Consider the following 17,261-nt stretch of genomic DNA (forward strand, 5'->3'; position numbering starts at 1 on the left):
TGAAAAAATGGCAGAACTTGATAACTAGAAGCAAGCAACATTACCACTTGTACTTGGGTTAATTTAAGGTTTCAAGTGCAAAATTATTGCCATTTCCCAGCTAATAAAGTACAATATTTATTCAGAATATGCGTTTTTCTTCAGCGTAAATCTACCTGCAATGGAAGCTCACAAAAATGTAGAACACCCATCATATGTTTTGCAATCTCTGTTTCTACGATCTGTCATAGTAACCACTCAAAGAAACTGCACTCAAACAGAAAAAGATATTTTCTCAAAGATAAAGAACCACGAAACGGAAGTATACTGCTTATATGCTTTGCTTCCCACCTTTCAGTCCATAAATGATGCCTCCTGCAAAGAAAATAACTAAGAAAAACATTATGATTCCTTCTTCAGATTGTGGACACTTCTGTATAGCTCCTCCTCCCGAGCACGCTTTGCAGCAAGAGCCTCCTCATCAAGCACTTTGATTGGCGACCATTCAGGAAGTTTTAACCAATCATCTCTCTTATTGACTATAGAGTCGTAGTAGCTTCTCAACACTGGTTTTGCTCTTGTAGTAGCATAATCAACTGTTGTTCCCACAACTGCAAACATGACAGAATAACGCACAGCACCAAGTTGACCTCCTGATATATCATCCAACAGAACAAGCAAACCATTTATCAGGTTCTTAAATATCGAGCACAATCAATAGTACATTTAAGAGACAAGCACATAGGAAATCTCAGATGTGAAAAGCATAGATGAAATGCTTCATGAAAAATTTCCACTCAAACTGCATCCAAACTGATGGACAACACAGCATTTTCCAGATTGCGCAGTGCAAGCTTCAAGCTTAAGGATGCTTTGCACAAAATAATTGTCCAATATGGAAATCTTAAGTTTGGGCAAACTACTAACTACTTCAGTAGTTATGAGAATGAGATTGTTTCGACAAGCTTCTACATCATGACTCATGAGCATATAAACTTCGCATTGAACTGATAAAAGGTATCAACCCCATACAACTATACAAGACCTTTTTGATACGTATCAAACCCATAGCTAATATCACAAAAATGTTAGTGTCGACCCCAACTAATTTGGGATTGAGGGAAGTTATTTGTGTTGTATAACCAGTATGATAAAGTACTAAGTGCATATAGTAACTGTTGTTCACTATATGACAAATCATTGGAACACAAACTGAAGAGAAAGGGGAAAAAGAAGCATAATTAGCTCAATTTTTAAGCTGAATCTAACAAAACATGTTCAGCATCCGACATCCTACGACTCTCCATACAATCATTTTGCAAGGAATGCAAAATGGGGACGAACCTATTGATGTTTTTCTATGAACCTATTGTCAACAGTCTCCTCGATTTTTGGATCTCCTCGCAAATGGGGACGTTAAAGAATTTTTGCCGGTTAAAGATGAAAAAAGGGCAGTATTTAAAAAATCTAGCTGCCGTAATGTGACTTCAACAAGCAGCAAGCATGACCATGCAAAATCAAAGAAGAGGCTCGGTCACTGAAACTGTTTGTACCATGATTAATTATAGACATACCATTTTTTTTAAATAACTAAACACATGATGTCATTTAAAGTAAGACCACATGATCAGCTAATGTTCAAATTATCCTGTCCCTACTGGAGCTTTTGACGTGTTGGCAAGCACACACAAACAGATTGAGGAGGAGAGAGAATTGCAAATTTAACCTTGCAGGCGTCCAAGTACAGCACCACTACCAAAGCCTCCAATTGCTGAGTTCCACAGATCATCAGGCTTTCCTGTTCTACTTACTCTTACAAACTCACGTGCACCTGCCGAGCAAATACAAAGAAGCATATATTAACCTCAGTCTTCAGTGATAATGGAGAGAAGCAGCAGCAAACTTGTAATAGGTCTATCTTCACTCTTTTTACTACCATTGACCCATAGACTTGTAAGTAACAGATAAATCTTAAGTGCAATCAATGTCCCAAGTTCAGAGCCAGGTGTTTCGACATTGTTACGGGGTCAGTCCATCTTGCAAAGAAGAAATCTAAAAGCATAAATGATAGGGATCAACTTGTTGTGGGATCAGTGTTGTCAAAAGCGAAAAGCTCTAAAAGGCGCTCCAAGTTGATTTGGGCTTTAAGCGCAAGTAAAGTGCGGGCTTTATTAAAAAAGGCGCAACTAAGGGGAAAAATTAAAAATACATATGTAGTTCAAGAAAAAATAAACAAATTCACTCCAGTTGTTTCCCTCAGCAACTAATACACTTATTTGCTGATAATATTTGTTGTTCACTACCGCCCAGTTCAAGATAGAACTCATGGGCATTGAGGCACACGCCTTAGTGCCTTGCCTAACCTGAAGAGCAACTTAAGCGAGGCAAAGTGTCCTCCTTGAGCTTTTCTAAGCTTCAGGGCTTAAGCGTGCCTTAGATGAGCCTTTGATAACAGTGTGGGATAAAGCTGTTATTCACATTTTGAAGAAGAATGGTTTGCAAAAAGAAGAGTTTATTCATGACATGAACTGCTAGACTAGATGACCACTAAATTTTTTGATAAAGCCGTCATCAACATCACGACAAAAGCAGTGTTCCAGCATTAACTATCTGCAGAAATGCAGATAAGATGAAACAAAAGACTGTCAAAATTACACATGGAATCTGAAAGATGCAAGCAGATGAAGCAGAAATCTGAACAGAAAACCAACTTATCAGCCTTTCCAAATTATAAACGGCACGGACCGATATTTAATTGTAAAATCATTCAATCAATCAATCGAGCTACTTCAATACCATAATTGTAAAATCAATCAATCAATTAAGTAACTTCAATACCATAATTATACAATCAATCAAGTAACTTCAATTCCAAACTTAGTTGGAGTTGGCTTGAATCCTCCGTATCCATTCTGCTCCATTCAAGTACATCCATTCTAATGCTAACTAGTTTATCTTTTAATACAAACAAGGGGTTCTCTCTTCTCGAAATCGGTAAATCTCTGCATGGTCATTCAAATCTAACCAAAATTAATGGACTCCTAACAGACACAAGACCTAATAGAAGTGCAATAAAACAACAACTAAGTCTTTAACCCAGTCTATTAATTTAATTATAATATTAACAAAAAGGCAGCCCGGTGTACTATTCTCAATGAGCGGGGTCCGGGGAAGAGTCGGACCACATTTTCTCTATTGTACACAACATTACCTTTCATTTTTGGATGAGGTTGTTTCCACGGCATGATTTAATTCCAATACTACTTTGTAACAATAGAACAAGCTGGACTTATCAACCAAAACCAAAGGTGATAATAATACAAATAATAGAAGCCCAGTTGATGGAATCTTCAATTATTTGAGAACAAAATGCCACAATTCGCCATCACCATTTTCGAATCAAATTCGACTCGACTTGAATCTACATTTCATGCTCAAGGGATATAGACATTTTAGTAATAAAGTTGATAAGGAGAGATTATAAACATTTTAAAACAAGTAAAATAGTGAGATTACCGCAGTAACATGCAGTAACAATAGCAAAATTAGTCGCATAAGTTGTACAAATGTTTGCTAAGCCGTGAACCTTCCGATGCTTTGATATCAAACCAGCTCCTCCACCAGCCGCACCTAAGTTCAAACGGAAGAAAAACAAAACAAAAGAAAAAAGTTAGACAAACACTCATCTCAATCAATCAATTCGATCAACTACGCCTCAATCCTAAACAAGTAAAATCGACTATACAAATCCTTTTTATGCATCTCCCTCTATTCAGACCATTTAATTTAATACTTCCTCTGTCCCAATTTATGTAAACGATACATTTCCATATTTAAAAATAATTTAGTTAATAACCGGTCAAATACTGCCACATAAATTGGGACAGATGATACTGTATAAAAGCTAAAATTTTGGAAAAGAAAAAGTTGGTAAAAACTTCAAATAAAGGAGCTACACAGTCGAAAAAAAATGTAAATAGAATGAAAATTAGGGTTTAGGGAGAGCAAAAAATACCAGCTAATAGAGTAGGAAGAAGAATCCGTTCTTTCCAATTCACTGATGAAGAAGGAGAAACTTCTTCTTGTGTGTTATTCTTACTAATGGAAGCCATTGGATTCAGTGGATTTCTCTTTCCAAATTTGATGATTTCAATCTTCTATGGAAGTGAAGGCAGTGATCGGAATCGGAGCTGGTCGAGGACCCGGAAGCCCATATGGGATTTTCGACGAGGAAAGTTTGACTGAACTTTGGGCTAAAAGTAGTTAAAGCTGGACCAAATAAAGCCCAAATTTGTAAAACATGTTGGGCTTTACAAGCCCAAATAAAGACTTGTATGATTTAAACTATTAGAATTTCTGAAATGAGGTATGTGAGGGAGAAATTCAAAAATAGCCAGATTTACAAGTGGTCATTCAAAAATAGCCACAGTTTCAAAAGTAATCGAAATTTAGCCATTTTTTATGTAAAGATAAATCTGAACGAAAACACTGTTCAAAATCCAGAAAAATACTCCAGCATAATATATTGGAGTTCCAGTATATTGTATTGGAACTCCAGTCTAATATACTGGAGTTTCAGTATAATATACCGGTCCAGCATAATATATTGGAGTTTGGAGTACCGGTGCTTCAGTCTCCAATATATTATACTGGAGCCAACAAAGTATATCAATCCAGCATAATATGCTGGAAGTTCATACACAGGTGCACCGAACTCCAGTATATTATACTGGACCGGTCCTTGTTGCAGCAAAATAGTGGCTATTTTTCAATGACTTAGCAAATACTGGCTATTTTTGAATGACCAGTTCGAAAACTGGCTAGACCGTGCTATTTTTACGGTATGTGATACCCCAGGCGAATTCTATGTAAATTAAATACGCGTGAGATACTGGATACATAAGTAAGCAAACCTTAGATTATAGTAACATGTGTTTAAATCGGTGCAGGATTATACCCGAAGCGGACAATATCACTAGTGAGTTGTATTGGAACTCCAATCTAATATACTGGAGTTCCAGTATAATATACCGATCCAGCATAATATACTGGAGTTTGGAGCACCGGTGCTCCAGTCTCCAGTATATTATATTGGAGCCAGCAAACGGAGGTGTACACTCTAGGTAAATTTCATATCGACAAAGTACAAAAGAGATGTTGGGTATATAAATAAATAAACATTAGACTCTAGTGACACGTTTTAAAATCGTGGGAACCTATCTGAAACGGACAATGTCACTAGCATGCTGCGATATTTTAAGTTCAATGATATCCATTTTTTGTCAGGTTTTCTTAGAGGGCATCACAATATTTGACAGCATCTCTGCCATATTATGTATAATTTTTTTCTTTAACTATTAATGGGTAACTTTATTCGAAAAGTAAACTAATTATTTTGCATTTTACTTACTAAAACCACCTAAGCTTTATTTATTTTCTTTTTTAGTTCATTTTTATCGAGGTGGAGCTGGTCGAAAATAGTATAGGAAGTGCTAAAGGTTGAATTGATTCGGTCGTCCAATAATGTAGGGGTGGGCGGGCGGGCATTCGATACTCCGGTATTCGATAGAGTATTTTAGTATTCGGTTTATCAATTGTGCATGTTAAATACCGTACTAAAATAGATCGATATGAATCGGTATTTTTTGTCTGTTTCGATAAGGTTTCGATATCGTACCAAGTCTTTGTGAAAAAATTATATTGAATTAATACCGAAGAAACGATCGATACCGAAATACTAAATTAATTTGGTTCGATTCGGTTTGGTCTGATTTTTTTATTTTTCGGATTTTATGCTCTATCCTTACGATAATGTATGATAAGAAATCATCTAAATTAAATCTATTGATGTTTGATGTGTACATCTTAACTAGTAGTAGCAATAATAAGCTAAGTAATGTGAACTTTATATTTTTAGAGTTACTTTATTACCATTATTGGAAAGATAAGTAGGGAAAAGAAGATGTAATTATTATCTACACGTTTAACGTAATTGACTAAATGCCTCATAGGGGACAAAGATTGAAAAGCTAGTGAAGGAAGGTCCTTTTTTCCTAGATAGGTCCCTTTGGTGATTTGAACGTGAAACATGGACAGAGTTAGAGAATAGTTTTTGAATGGGGTGTACACGAGTCGGATCGGTTCGATTTTTAATTACCAAATCAAATTAATGGTATCGTATTTTTTATATTTATAAATCAAACAAAACCAATAAATTTGAATTTTTCAATCTCGATTTTCTCAAACTTTTCCATTTTTTGGGGGTGGGGGTGGGGGGTCCGAATAAAATCTTCATAGCACAAATATATAGTTTTTACTCCAAATATTTCTTTAATTCTAATAGAATATCACTATATAATATATTTTTCAAAAAATAACACCAAATAATATGAGATGAGTAGCATTGTACTAAAATATTCAATAATAAAGATAACAAAATTGAATAAAATAAATATTGCGAATTAATATACCATAATGAAATGAACATAATTAAAAAGTACTACTGCTAAAATAAGTAGAATAAATAGGTGCTATTAATTACATGATTAATACTAAAGTAAAAAATAAACTAAGTTGTGCACTTTCACTGTAAACTAATGCAAAACAAAAAAATAGATATCCAACAATATTCTCATCTATAGTGAATTTATTTTGTTAGCATTAATATTGATTTAAACTTTTCTTTGAGTTACTATATTTATGGGCTATGAAACTTATTGGACCATTTAAGTTTTTAAGTCCAAGTTTGAAACAATACGTTAAAAGATAAAAATATAAAAATATTTAAGAAATATTTATAAATTATATTACAATAAATATAATTATGTATAAAATATTTTTAAATATTGTAAAAATATAATATCGGGTTAGTTTGGTTTTGATTTGACTTTTTCTTTAGTTAAAATCAAACTAAATCAATTATGGTCGGATTTTTTTTCTAATACCAAATCAAATCAAACTGCACCATAGTTGGATTTTTTTTCGATTTGACTCGATTATCATTTGGTGCGGTTTGTCGATTTTTTTTTGTACACCCTGTCACCATGATCGACGTTGTATTTCATTGGCACCATCACTAATATGATTTTCTTAATATATATATATATATATATATCCAGTAAATAAAACAAATTATGAATTCGATGACAAATTAATAACTCATAAACTTTAGATCCGGCTCCGTGTCCATCGTGAAATCATCCGTTAGATAGTAACATGGGGACAAATATCACCTACTATTAGTTGTAGGTGCGATTTAGACACAGATTATTTACAGTTTTTGAGTTAATAATTTACATGTAAACAATTTTCTATAACTAATAAAAACTCAAACAAGTTGTAATAATAGAAAATTATTTAACGTTCATTTAATTATCATTAGATACCCTTTAGAGAGTCAAAGTAAATAATTAAAATGGTAACAACAGACATTGTGGGACATCCATTTTTTGACATGAAAAATAGCTACCAATAGCATGCAATTGAGTGGTATATTGGTATCCCATGTGAAAGTTCATCAAACCTCCATAATCACACTTTCTATTAACCTCACTTCACTTTTTTGTTTCCACTCGGTGTCCGGTATCCGCATTAAAGCCCAATTATATCCAGATTCGCGGCGTGTAGGGCCTCATTCGAGGAAAGCGCTAACATGTGAACTCTGATTAAGGGAAGAGCAGTCACATATCCACTGCTTTGGGAAAAATTCAAATATATCTCTAACGTCTACGATTTGTCTTGCATTTATTCTTTATTTACTTTTTGGTTCTTGAAAAGTTTCATCGTTATCTTTCATCACAAATACGCCCCTTTCAGGGGCGGACCTAGTGCATAGATTACGGGTTCCCGGGAACCCAGTAACTCTTGCGTAGATCATGTATTTATATTAAGAAATTCACCAAATATTAGTAAATATCTGATTGTGAACCCAGTTATTATTGCATATTAATTTGAAATTATGGTAGAAACTCATAAGACTCAAGTCCTGAATCCGCCTCGAGCCCCTTTCACTAATGATTTTAATAGTAAAAAAGTTGGTCTGATGAGTCATGTACTGCTATATTTGAACTTTTTACATCGTTCAGGAGCATATTTAGATTTTTTTAATTGTTTAAATGTGCTTCAAATTATTGTAGAGGATGAGGCAAATATGAGACAAAATTAACAGTGTCTTCATGGACCAAAATGTAAACACGACAATTATAAGACAAATCGCATACTTCAAGGATAAATTTGAATCTTTTTCTTATTTTTTTGTTAATTTTTTTTTAAAAAAAAAATGAATTTCTTAATAGTAGGTATAGGCAAGTGAATAATGGGGAATTATCTATGACTAAGTTTTTTGCTTTTCTACTATGCAGATGAGTTATTTATTACTCCCTCCGTTTCAATTTATGTGAACCTGTTTGACTGGGCACGGAGTTTAAAAAAAAAGAAGATTTTTGAAACTTGTGGTCCTAAATAAGTCAAAAAGGGACCCAGGGTATTTGTGTGGGTATAAAAGCTTCTCGTTAAGGATAAAATTGTAAGTTTAAGCTAAATTGTTTCCAAATTTAGAAATGGATCATTCTTTTTTGAACGAACCAAAAAGGAAATAGGTTCACATAAACTGGAACGGAGGGAGTAAGTAGCTAAACTAGAAACCTTTTGTATGTTCCATTCCTTATTCTTTTTTTTTTCCTATGAAGCTTATATGTTCGGATCTAGTTTTTAAGTTAATGAATTCTAAATTAATATTTTTATATATTTAATAACTTTTTAAAGAAAAATACAAAACTTAAACTAAAACTATTGGGTATGGCCGAACCCTAAACTACACTCTATCTGCCATTCTTCGGGGTTAAGACCTAAACTTAGGTCTCATTTGTTTGCACTTAATAAAATTCTGAATCTTAATCATTTAGATTTCAAACATTAAGTGTGTTTGTTTTTAAAGTTTAAATCTTAATTGTTCATCTTAATTATTAAGTATTTTTTTTATTTCACAACCACTTAATGGGTCTAAATATGTCTATATGATTAAGATCTATAACATAGACTTAATTTCATGAGTATGCTATCACCTATATTCATTATTAGCTGCTGCCACAAGCTACCATTATCAACTACCACCACACCACACACAACTACCATACCCAACCACCACCACCATCATCTAGGCGCCACCATTATCGACTACCACCACCCACCACTCCCACCACCATCATTCTCAATCACAACTAACACTAATCCACCTCAACAACCACAACTAACTACCTCATCACCATCAATAACCATAGCTGGCACTGCCCATCATTATAAACTACCACCACCCACTACCACCTTCCTCAATTACAACTACCACCACCACCTGCTATTATTAATTATCACCATCCACCACCACCATCCTCAATAATAATTGCCACCACTACCAATCACCATTAGCTACTACCCTGAACCACCATCATCAACCAAAATTATCATCAACCACCCTCTAGTCGGCATTCACAAGTACTATCGTTAGCCATCACCACTAATAACTACCATATTTTAAAAAATTATATATTTCATTTGATAGAATATTAGATTAATTAGTATTTCATTTGAATTTTATGTTTATTATTTTTCAAATAAAGATATTTTTATATATTCAGATGTTAAAAATCAAACAATTTTAATAATTTATTATTCATATCTTCATACACATCTTAATATTTAAATATATATTCAAATTTAGATATCTTAATCTTACACACATTTTGACACTTAGATGTGTATTCGGACGTCTTAATCTTAAAAAAAAATGAGGCCTTAGCGTAGAAACTTGCAATTGATTTTAAATGATCTAATTGTATTAATACTTTTTACACTATTGGTGGATAAAACTTGAACTAATTATAAACTATCTAATCCGCTTATTTTTAGCAATAGGAGTACTAAAAGGGAGGGGGGTGGGGGGGGGGGGTTAGTACGATTTCAATCAGGGTGGTTAGCTAATTTTCAAGAGAAAAAGGCAAATTATTTGGTGGTTAAAGAAGAAGAAAAGTTTCCAAAAGAAATGATGTTTCTCCTTCCATTGTTAGTTTAGGCAAATTTCAAAGAGAAAAAGGTAAAATTATATGGTAGTTAAAGAAGAAAAGTTTCCAAAGGAAATGATGTTTCTCTCCCTCTATTATTACTTTCCTTTTTAGATTCTCACACAACCAAATAGAGGTTTATAGAGAGACATAACACATTCTATTCATTTCATTCACACCACATTTACTATAACAATCACAACAACATTTCTCTACTCAAACAAAATAGAACACCAAAATCCTCCTTTTCCATTTCTTCTCCATCTTCCAATTTTCAATCCCCTCTTCTTCTCCCTTCCACTAATTTTCACATACTTATTAAATGTTGTTGTTGTTGTTTTCAGGGTATGTGACACGTTATAAATTGACCAGTAGTTAAGCCAGGAGAATTTCTTTGGATTATTACAATTTTCTAGAACAAAAGAAGAGTGTTCGCAATCAAGTTCTTTTTCAACCTCTTATAATTTAAGGACAAATGGATGGTGAATCAACAGAATCTAGTCGTTAATTCTCAAAACGACAAGTACGCAAACAACAACATCAACGAATACTGAACTACTAATATTAAGAAAAATGTCTAAGTTGTGCTTGCCAAGAAGTTGTACTACTTCAACTAGGCCTCAAATTTTGAGTCTTCTCATGTCATACTTTTTCCACTTCTTTTCTTTCATTTTCTCTCACCCTCTCTACTTCTTATACTTCATTTTCTTCTCACCTTACCTTATTAAACTCCTCTCTTTCCTCTCTCCTCTCTTCATTACAACTACCCTTTTGCTTCTTGCCCTTCTTACTATCTCTCCAACTCTCATCCTTCACAACAACTCTACTTCCACAAAGTTCTTTGAATCAAGATTAAAATCACAAAGAGATGATGAAACTGACAAGTTGGAGGAATGTGAAGCTTACAAGATCGTGTTTGGCACGTCGACAATTGATGTTAAAGAAAACTCTGTTGAATTTTTGGACTATATATCAGCTGAGGAAAGTGAAACCACCCCTTTTCTTGATTCTTCATGTCATGACAAAGATGAGTCTTTAGAAGAAAATTCAGCTGAAATGGAGAGTACTAAGCATGTCATAGAGGAGAAGACATTGGAAAATTTCTTCGGAGAAGTAGATGAGTTTGAAAACACAACTTGGAGTCAGAATGTGGAAGTGAAAAAAGTTGAAAAAAATATTGAAAAACAAAAGGAGGAGGTACTAGTGAAAAATGTCCATTCTAAGGGACTTAGTGAAAATCTTGATAATGTGGGAATTAGTTATGGATCAATGAGGAAAGAAAAAGAGTGGAAAAGGACATTAGCATGCAAACTTTTTGAGGAAAGACACAATGCTAGTTATAGCAATAGTGAAGGAATGGATTTATTGTGGGAATCACATGAAATGGACACCAAAAAGAACAAGGGAAAAAGGGAAAATAGTTTGAAAAAGAAAGGAGAATTGAAGGGATATAAAAAAGAATATGATGAGGTTGAAGAAGAAATGGATGAACAGTTGTGTTGTTTACAGGCATTAAAGTTTTCAGCTGGAAAGATGAATTTGGGCATGGGAAAGCCTAATTTTGTCAAGATTTCTAAGGCATTTAGAGGATTTGGATGGCTACATCATGTAAACAAGAACAAGAAGGTGCACTGTGGAGATGGCTTGTAATGAAATTGGCTTTCTATGAATTAAATTAGCTACAACAACAATTATGTATTGTGTGGGATTTATTATAAATTAACTAGTTTTACGCTGGTTGTCAATCTGTCGCAACCTCCTTTATCCGTGAGAAAACTTACACAGGAGAGTTTATGAATTGAATTAGCAACAAGGAGAACATGAAGAAATTTACACTACTTATCAAGTAAATAGTTTTGTTCTCATTTAATGTATCATACTCTAGCATAGTGCAACAATTAATCTAATTATGTAGCATTCTACTTTTGTATAGGCTGATAATCTTATTCCGTCGGGTACCTGTTACCTGCCACCGATAATAGAATCCATGAGAGATTTACAGCTAATATAAACTCATTTCCACAATTGCTATAATATAGCCTCCAAATAAAAACAATTCAACTGATATAGAGAGGCCTATAAAAATGACTGAATAATCTCTTCCTAGGGACTTAGATACTCTATATACTACTTAACCAAAGCTACTTGAAGTTAAATTCCTACCTTCAATTCCTACCCCACCTATACCAATTAAAGGGGAAATTAGGGAACTGAAAATTAGCAAAAAGAGCTCTTGCAAAAATATCGTTGCTCCTGACAAAACTTCTCCTACCCGGGACGTCAACTGTTAGAAAATGCCAATTTCAGAACTACTATAATCAGTTGAAATTTTGCTTTTAAGCTACTATATTTCAGGTGCAGTAGAAACCCATGCTGTTGTGTGTTTGGCTGTTCCGTTAGGCATCCCTCCACCACGATTCGGTCGCCCAGCATTGCCACCTGTGTTATCAGTTCGCTGGTATCCATCGCCCCCACCACGGTTTGATGACCAGCTGCGGTTGCCACCCTTGTACTCAGTTCTTCCTTCGAAATCACCTCGACCGTAACCCCTGCCACCTCCATAGTTTCCTCGACCTCTTACTCCATCATTCCTGTAACCAAAACCCCTTCCGGACTGAAATCTAGCCCTGTTGTTACCTGAAAGGTGGAGGATAATTAATACAAAAAAAAAATCGATAAATGAAAGAGAGTATGTCCCTGTGCTATAGAGAACAGAACTGATAAGATAACCGAAAACTGAAATACAAAGAACAGCTCCTGGTGCTAAAAGTTGGTTCAATTTCTTGTTCTCAAGAACTCTACCACATGTCATTTGTGCATTTTTTTCAAAATTTTCCAGCAATTAACTGTACACTCATTCTTTAATTACTTCAGAAGGATAATATTAAACTTGCCTCGAGAATTTGTGGACTTTTTTTCCTCAACAACAGCTTGGCGTCCACCAATTGAAATTGGAGATGCCTGAAATATAGAGGAAAAAACTTATCAAGAAAAATGGTAGGTTGATACCAGCATAAAAATACTCAAATTGTTATGATATCACTAAAAGATTAATACTCTTGACTATGTAAAATTAATTTCTTCATTTTATAAGACACGTTTAAAAAGTGATTTATCAACTAAACTGGGTCTGGAAATAGTTGGGGTCTTCTATAGTTGGGGCCTTACATTGAAGAAACAATGTAAGGCCAGTGGTTAAACTTTACTACACTTGAAGATCAGAAGGGTAATTGCATCATACAAAACTTGCAAAGAAGAAACAATAGATTCCCAAAATAGTAAAGTAAGACTAATGATGAAACCTACCTAGATAGAAGTTCACGAGACATAAAAAAACATACATGAGTTGGAATACACCGTATAAAAGTATACATAATATAAGGACTATGTAAGTTATCTTAAGCACTTCCGGTATTAACTCTAATACATGATGGAGATACTATTTTTCTAAGAAGAATTGAACACATAAAGACTTTCACAAGGCTCATAACCAGTACATTCTACATGAAATTTAGCCATTCTATTTGATGGACCACTAAAGAGTTAACAAGGATAATTTGGTCTCTCCGAAGAATCCCAAACATTTCATCTTCTACAAGGATTCATCACAGCAATTGAAATTGTAGGGAAATCTGACAAAGTTTTATCGAAATACAGTGCAGATTAAGTATACCAATTCGCAATTTGCCTAGACCTGGCATTTCAGATAGCTATGAATAAATTAGCTAAGACAGTAAGCCACAATAATCTTAATCGGCATAAAAACAAATTTTATCAATGATTCTCGAAGCAATACAATTGTTAGACTAATAAACTAGACATGATATATAGAGAACGAAATTGAAGATACCTCAATAGCTTTTTGCACAGCACTAGCCACCTCAAATTCCACAAAACCGAACGAAAATCCCTGATGCTGTCATCCGCCAATTACAATTGTTTACAGAATCAGCAAGCGCCCAAAAAAAGAAACCCATTAACCAACAAATTACTCTGTTTTTTCCTTAATTAGTTAGAATGTTAGGACAAACCACATACTCTGTTTCTGACTTGAATGCCTCCAGTCTTGATAGGCCCAAACTTCTTGAACTCATCTGCAAGTAATGCCACAGTTGCACTCATAGGCAAGCCTTTTATGTAGATTGAGTAGCCTTCAGTTGCTGGAAGCAGTTAAAAGCGAACATATGAATAAGATATCAAATATATTAGCAGCAAGACAAAATTAAAAAGAGATACACCCTCCGTCCTAATTTTATGTGGCGGTGTTTGACTCGACATGAAGTTTAATAAAGGAAGGAAGACTTCTGAAACTTGTGGTCTAAAACAGACCTTAGATATTTGTGATATTAAATTAATTCATTAAGGGTAAAGAAGGAATTTTAAAGATAAATTGTTTCTAAATAAGGAAAATTGACATTCTTTTTGGGACTGACTAAAAAGGAAAGAGTGTCACATAAATTAGGACGAAGGGAGTACAAAATGGGAGCACAATAGCATAGTTGCATGCCTTCTCCCTCTTGGTTATTCGCGTCATTAACAGAATCTATGCTGGAAGCTGGGCCATCAGTCGCTGTTATAGGAGGTTGATTCGCTTGCTCAACGCTCTTTGCCATAGGCTTCCGATGAGCAGGTGCGGGAGGAGGGGAGAAACTAGCAGCACTTTCCTTGAGATGCATGACCTGAAAAAATATTGCAAATTGTTTTAACTTAATAAAGGTCCATCATACCCCTCCCCCCTCCAAAAATCTCTTATGTATAAACGGTAAACCTTCAAAATCTTGTTCAACCCTTCACAAATAAACATGCGGAAGCCATAGGATTCAGTGTTTTTTTTGGGGGGAGGTGGGGGGGGGGGGGGAACTTACAATTGAAGCATATGACTTCTTAGGAGCATCTTCACTTTTGATGTTAGATTCAATTGCTATTTGAGAGTCGTCTTGCATTTCATCAACAACCTCAGCAACAGGATCTTCCTCTTTGACAGGCATGTCACCATTCTCAGGTGGGTTGTAAACTTCTCCCTCATTAGCTTCCTCCACTGATGGTGAGCTCTGCTCAGACATGTGATTCTGCTGCACCGGAGGGGGATCTGCAACAAATACAAAACACTTACTTCAATGCTCAGTTCCAATTTAAGGTCACGATCAAACAAAAAAAATAACCTATCAGCTTATATTACCTTGTTCAGGAGTCACAGGAGCCACCACATTAGTTGCCGGGACCTCGGCAGTAACATGTTGATTGACACTGTCTCCATATCGAAACATGTCATTCAGAACAAAGTATCCTCGGTCTTGTGGTGCTAGGAAGAAAGTTTGAGAGAAATTCCGGACCACGTTGTCGTTCCCAGACAATAATCCAGTCACAAGGACGTGCACTCCCCCATTGTAGGATTCTTGCGCATCCACAGATATAATCTCCGCTCTGAAGTCCCCATAGTTTAGTGAGAGTATCTTATCATTGATTGCCTGTGTGTTTGACATCAAACAAAAGAAAATGACGGGCTTTAGAATCTTAAACTCAAAACTTACCACAGAGAACAAGCACAGTGGCAAAGTAAACTGTCAACTCCATCTCGTCCGTATAATGAAACGTGAGTAGATCAAGGTTTGACAATTTTCAAAGTCTTGGAATAGATAATAATTCTATATTCCCAAAACCCTGAACCAGCAATCTTCGCATGCCTCCACGTCACAGCATTTAACAGATCCATGACTAACCGCTTAAGTGCAGAACGTAAAATCAATTCAACAACTATTAAAATTTGAAGCCCATACATCGCCTTTATTGTAAAAAAATTGCAACTAGACAAATAGAAACAAAGACACAGTGCTATAATCATAAACAGCACGTAGTTTGGACACAATGGAAGAAAGTTTCACAAACTACGTTAAGATCCCGGAGAAGGACACAAGAAAGAACGCAACTGCAAAACCCTATTTCTCAATTCCAAACTAGTTGTGGTCGATTATATGACTCATCATTATATACTTTGTTCCATTTGGACATGTTTCATTCCAATACTTAATAATTTATCTTTTAAGACAAAGTAAGGGCTCTTTATCACTAGAAGTTCTTCCCGGCACTTAATAAATTTATCTTTAAAAACAAATTAGGGACTCTTAACTTAAGACTAGAAAGTCTTTACTTTTTTTCTACCTAACATACAAAATCTCTAAACAAACTAAGGGTCGTTTTGTTTGTCACCAGTTCATAATAGATTTATAATGTGGGGATTATAATACAACGATTAAATAATGACAGAGATTATTACTGGATATACTTTTATTGGTATATAAAAGCGCATAATATAAAACATGTGTTAGGTTTTCCACCAGATAAACATTGATAAACTTTAAGTTTAAATTGGGGGAGAAAAGTGTTATCTCAGATAGAGTGTGGTATAAAAATAATATCACAATTTCGGTATAAACAATCCCGGGATAGCTTACACTGGAATCTAAGTTCAACCAAAAGTATTTGAATAATATAATCACACATTTTATCCCGGGATCATTATCCCACATCCTCATAACCAAACGACCACTAAAAAAGCCTAGACAAGGAAAATACAGGTTAGTTCCAATTCAGTAGCTTACTTGCATTGTAGTTGTAACGCTCATCGACCCATCGTCTTCAGGTCGTCCAAGCTTGCTTATCTCTTGGTAAAACCTAAAAACTAGTCCAGGAGAATGGTGCAGTATATGATAATACTGCTGCACAAAAGCATTTGCAACCTATATCCAAAAAACAAAAACAAAAAATCAACCCATATTCAATATCCAACTAACCTCCCCAACCCCATAAGAAGAGAATACCCAAAAAAAAACAGAACTGAGCTCAGAAAATGAAAAAAATCTCAAAAAAGGGTATACGCACAACTTGAGCAGAGACGGGTTGTTGTGCTACTGCCGCCGCTGCAGTCTCCATATGCCTTAAATGAAAAGGCAACAAAATTATACGATCAAAAATCAAAACCCTAAGTAAGTGATAGAACAGAATTATAGCGCGTAAAAAATAAAAAAAAAAATAAAAAAAAAAATAGAAAACAAAAGAATGAGGTGCTTGTACCTAGATATATGTGGTGTTATAGGCCCTGAAGTTCTCTGTTTGATTGTTTCTCTCTGTTTCTCTGCTATGGCAGTGGAAGGGGTTGTATTTCTAGGGTTTTGCAGAGGAAGGAGTGTGAATCTTCGGAAAAGGGTTTATTTGCTTGGCATTTTTTTC

General features: G+C 34.8%; 2 protein-coding genes across 3 annotated transcripts; both read right to left on the minus strand.

Annotated features, from left to right (window-relative positions):
- Positions 1–67: 67 nt before the first annotated feature.
- Positions 68–4,218, minus strand: LOC107827764 (uncharacterized). 2 transcript variants are annotated; one of them, XR_012707383.1, is made up of 5 exons: positions 3,995–4,218; positions 3,496–3,609; positions 1,706–1,810; positions 331–632; positions 68–246 (listed from the first exon to the last, which is right to left on the minus strand). XR_012707383.1 is itself a non-coding variant. In XM_016654965.2 (4 exons), exons 1-4 carry the CDS (start codon positions 4,089–4,091, stop codon positions 382–384), a joined length of 567 nt encoding a protein of 188 aa, XP_016510451.2. In that variant the 5' UTR covers positions 4,092–4,218; the 3' UTR covers positions 68–381. The 2 variants fall into 2 exon arrangements, 1 of the variants encoding a protein (XP_016510451.2); XM_016654965.2 differs by having other exon boundaries at positions 68–632.
- A 7,811-nt stretch (positions 4,219–12,029) lies between these two features.
- Positions 12,030–17,259, minus strand: LOC107762936 (nuclear transport factor 2-like). Its single transcript, XM_075249185.1, has 10 exons — positions 17,106–17,259; positions 16,914–16,968; positions 16,634–16,771; positions 15,214–15,502; positions 14,900–15,123; positions 14,542–14,713; positions 14,073–14,194; positions 13,885–13,950; positions 12,929–12,995; positions 12,030–12,671 (listed from the first exon to the last, which is right to left on the minus strand). Exons 2-10 carry the CDS (start codon positions 16,962–16,964, stop codon positions 12,379–12,381), a joined length of 1,422 nt encoding a protein of 473 aa, XP_075105286.1. The 5' UTR covers positions 16,965–16,968; positions 17,106–17,259; the 3' UTR covers positions 12,030–12,378.
- Positions 17,260–17,261: the final 2 nt, after the last annotated feature.

This window comes from Nicotiana tabacum, chromosome 3 (assembly GCF_000715075.1).
Source record: "Nicotiana tabacum cultivar K326 chromosome 3, ASM71507v2, whole genome shotgun sequence".
Lineage (NCBI taxonomy): Eukaryota > Viridiplantae > Streptophyta > Magnoliopsida > Solanales > Solanaceae > Nicotiana > Nicotiana tabacum.

What these genes read in the sequence shown, in the direction of transcription:
- LOC107827764 (XM_016654965.2), bottom strand. Translation starts at nt 4,091, where the DNA reads ATGGCTTCCATTAGTAAGAATAACACACAAGAAGAAGTTTCTCCTTCT. An exon ending in TCTTCCTACTCTATTAGCTG is followed by an intron (nt 3,610 to 3,994) that starts GTATTTTTTGCT and finishes GTTTGAACTTAG; the next exon opens with GTGCGGCTGGTGGAGGAGCT. An exon ending in TGTTACTGCATGTTACTGCG is followed by an intron (nt 1,811 to 3,495) that starts GTAATCTCACTA and finishes TTTGCTCGGCAG; the next exon opens with GTGCACGTGAGTTTGTAAGA.
- LOC107762936 (XM_075249185.1), bottom strand. Translation starts at nt 16,964, where the DNA reads ATGGAGACTGCAGCGGCGGCAGTAGCACAACAACCCGTCTCTGCTCAA. An exon ending in GCGTTACAACTACAATGCAA is followed by an intron (nt 15,503 to 16,633) that starts GTAAGCTACTGA and finishes TCAAACACACAG; the next exon opens with GCAATCAATGATAAGATACT. An exon ending in GCATTCAAGTCAGAAACAGA is followed by an intron (nt 13,951 to 14,072) that starts GTATGTGGTTTG and finishes GGCGGATGACAG; the next exon opens with CATCAGGGATTTTCGTTCGG.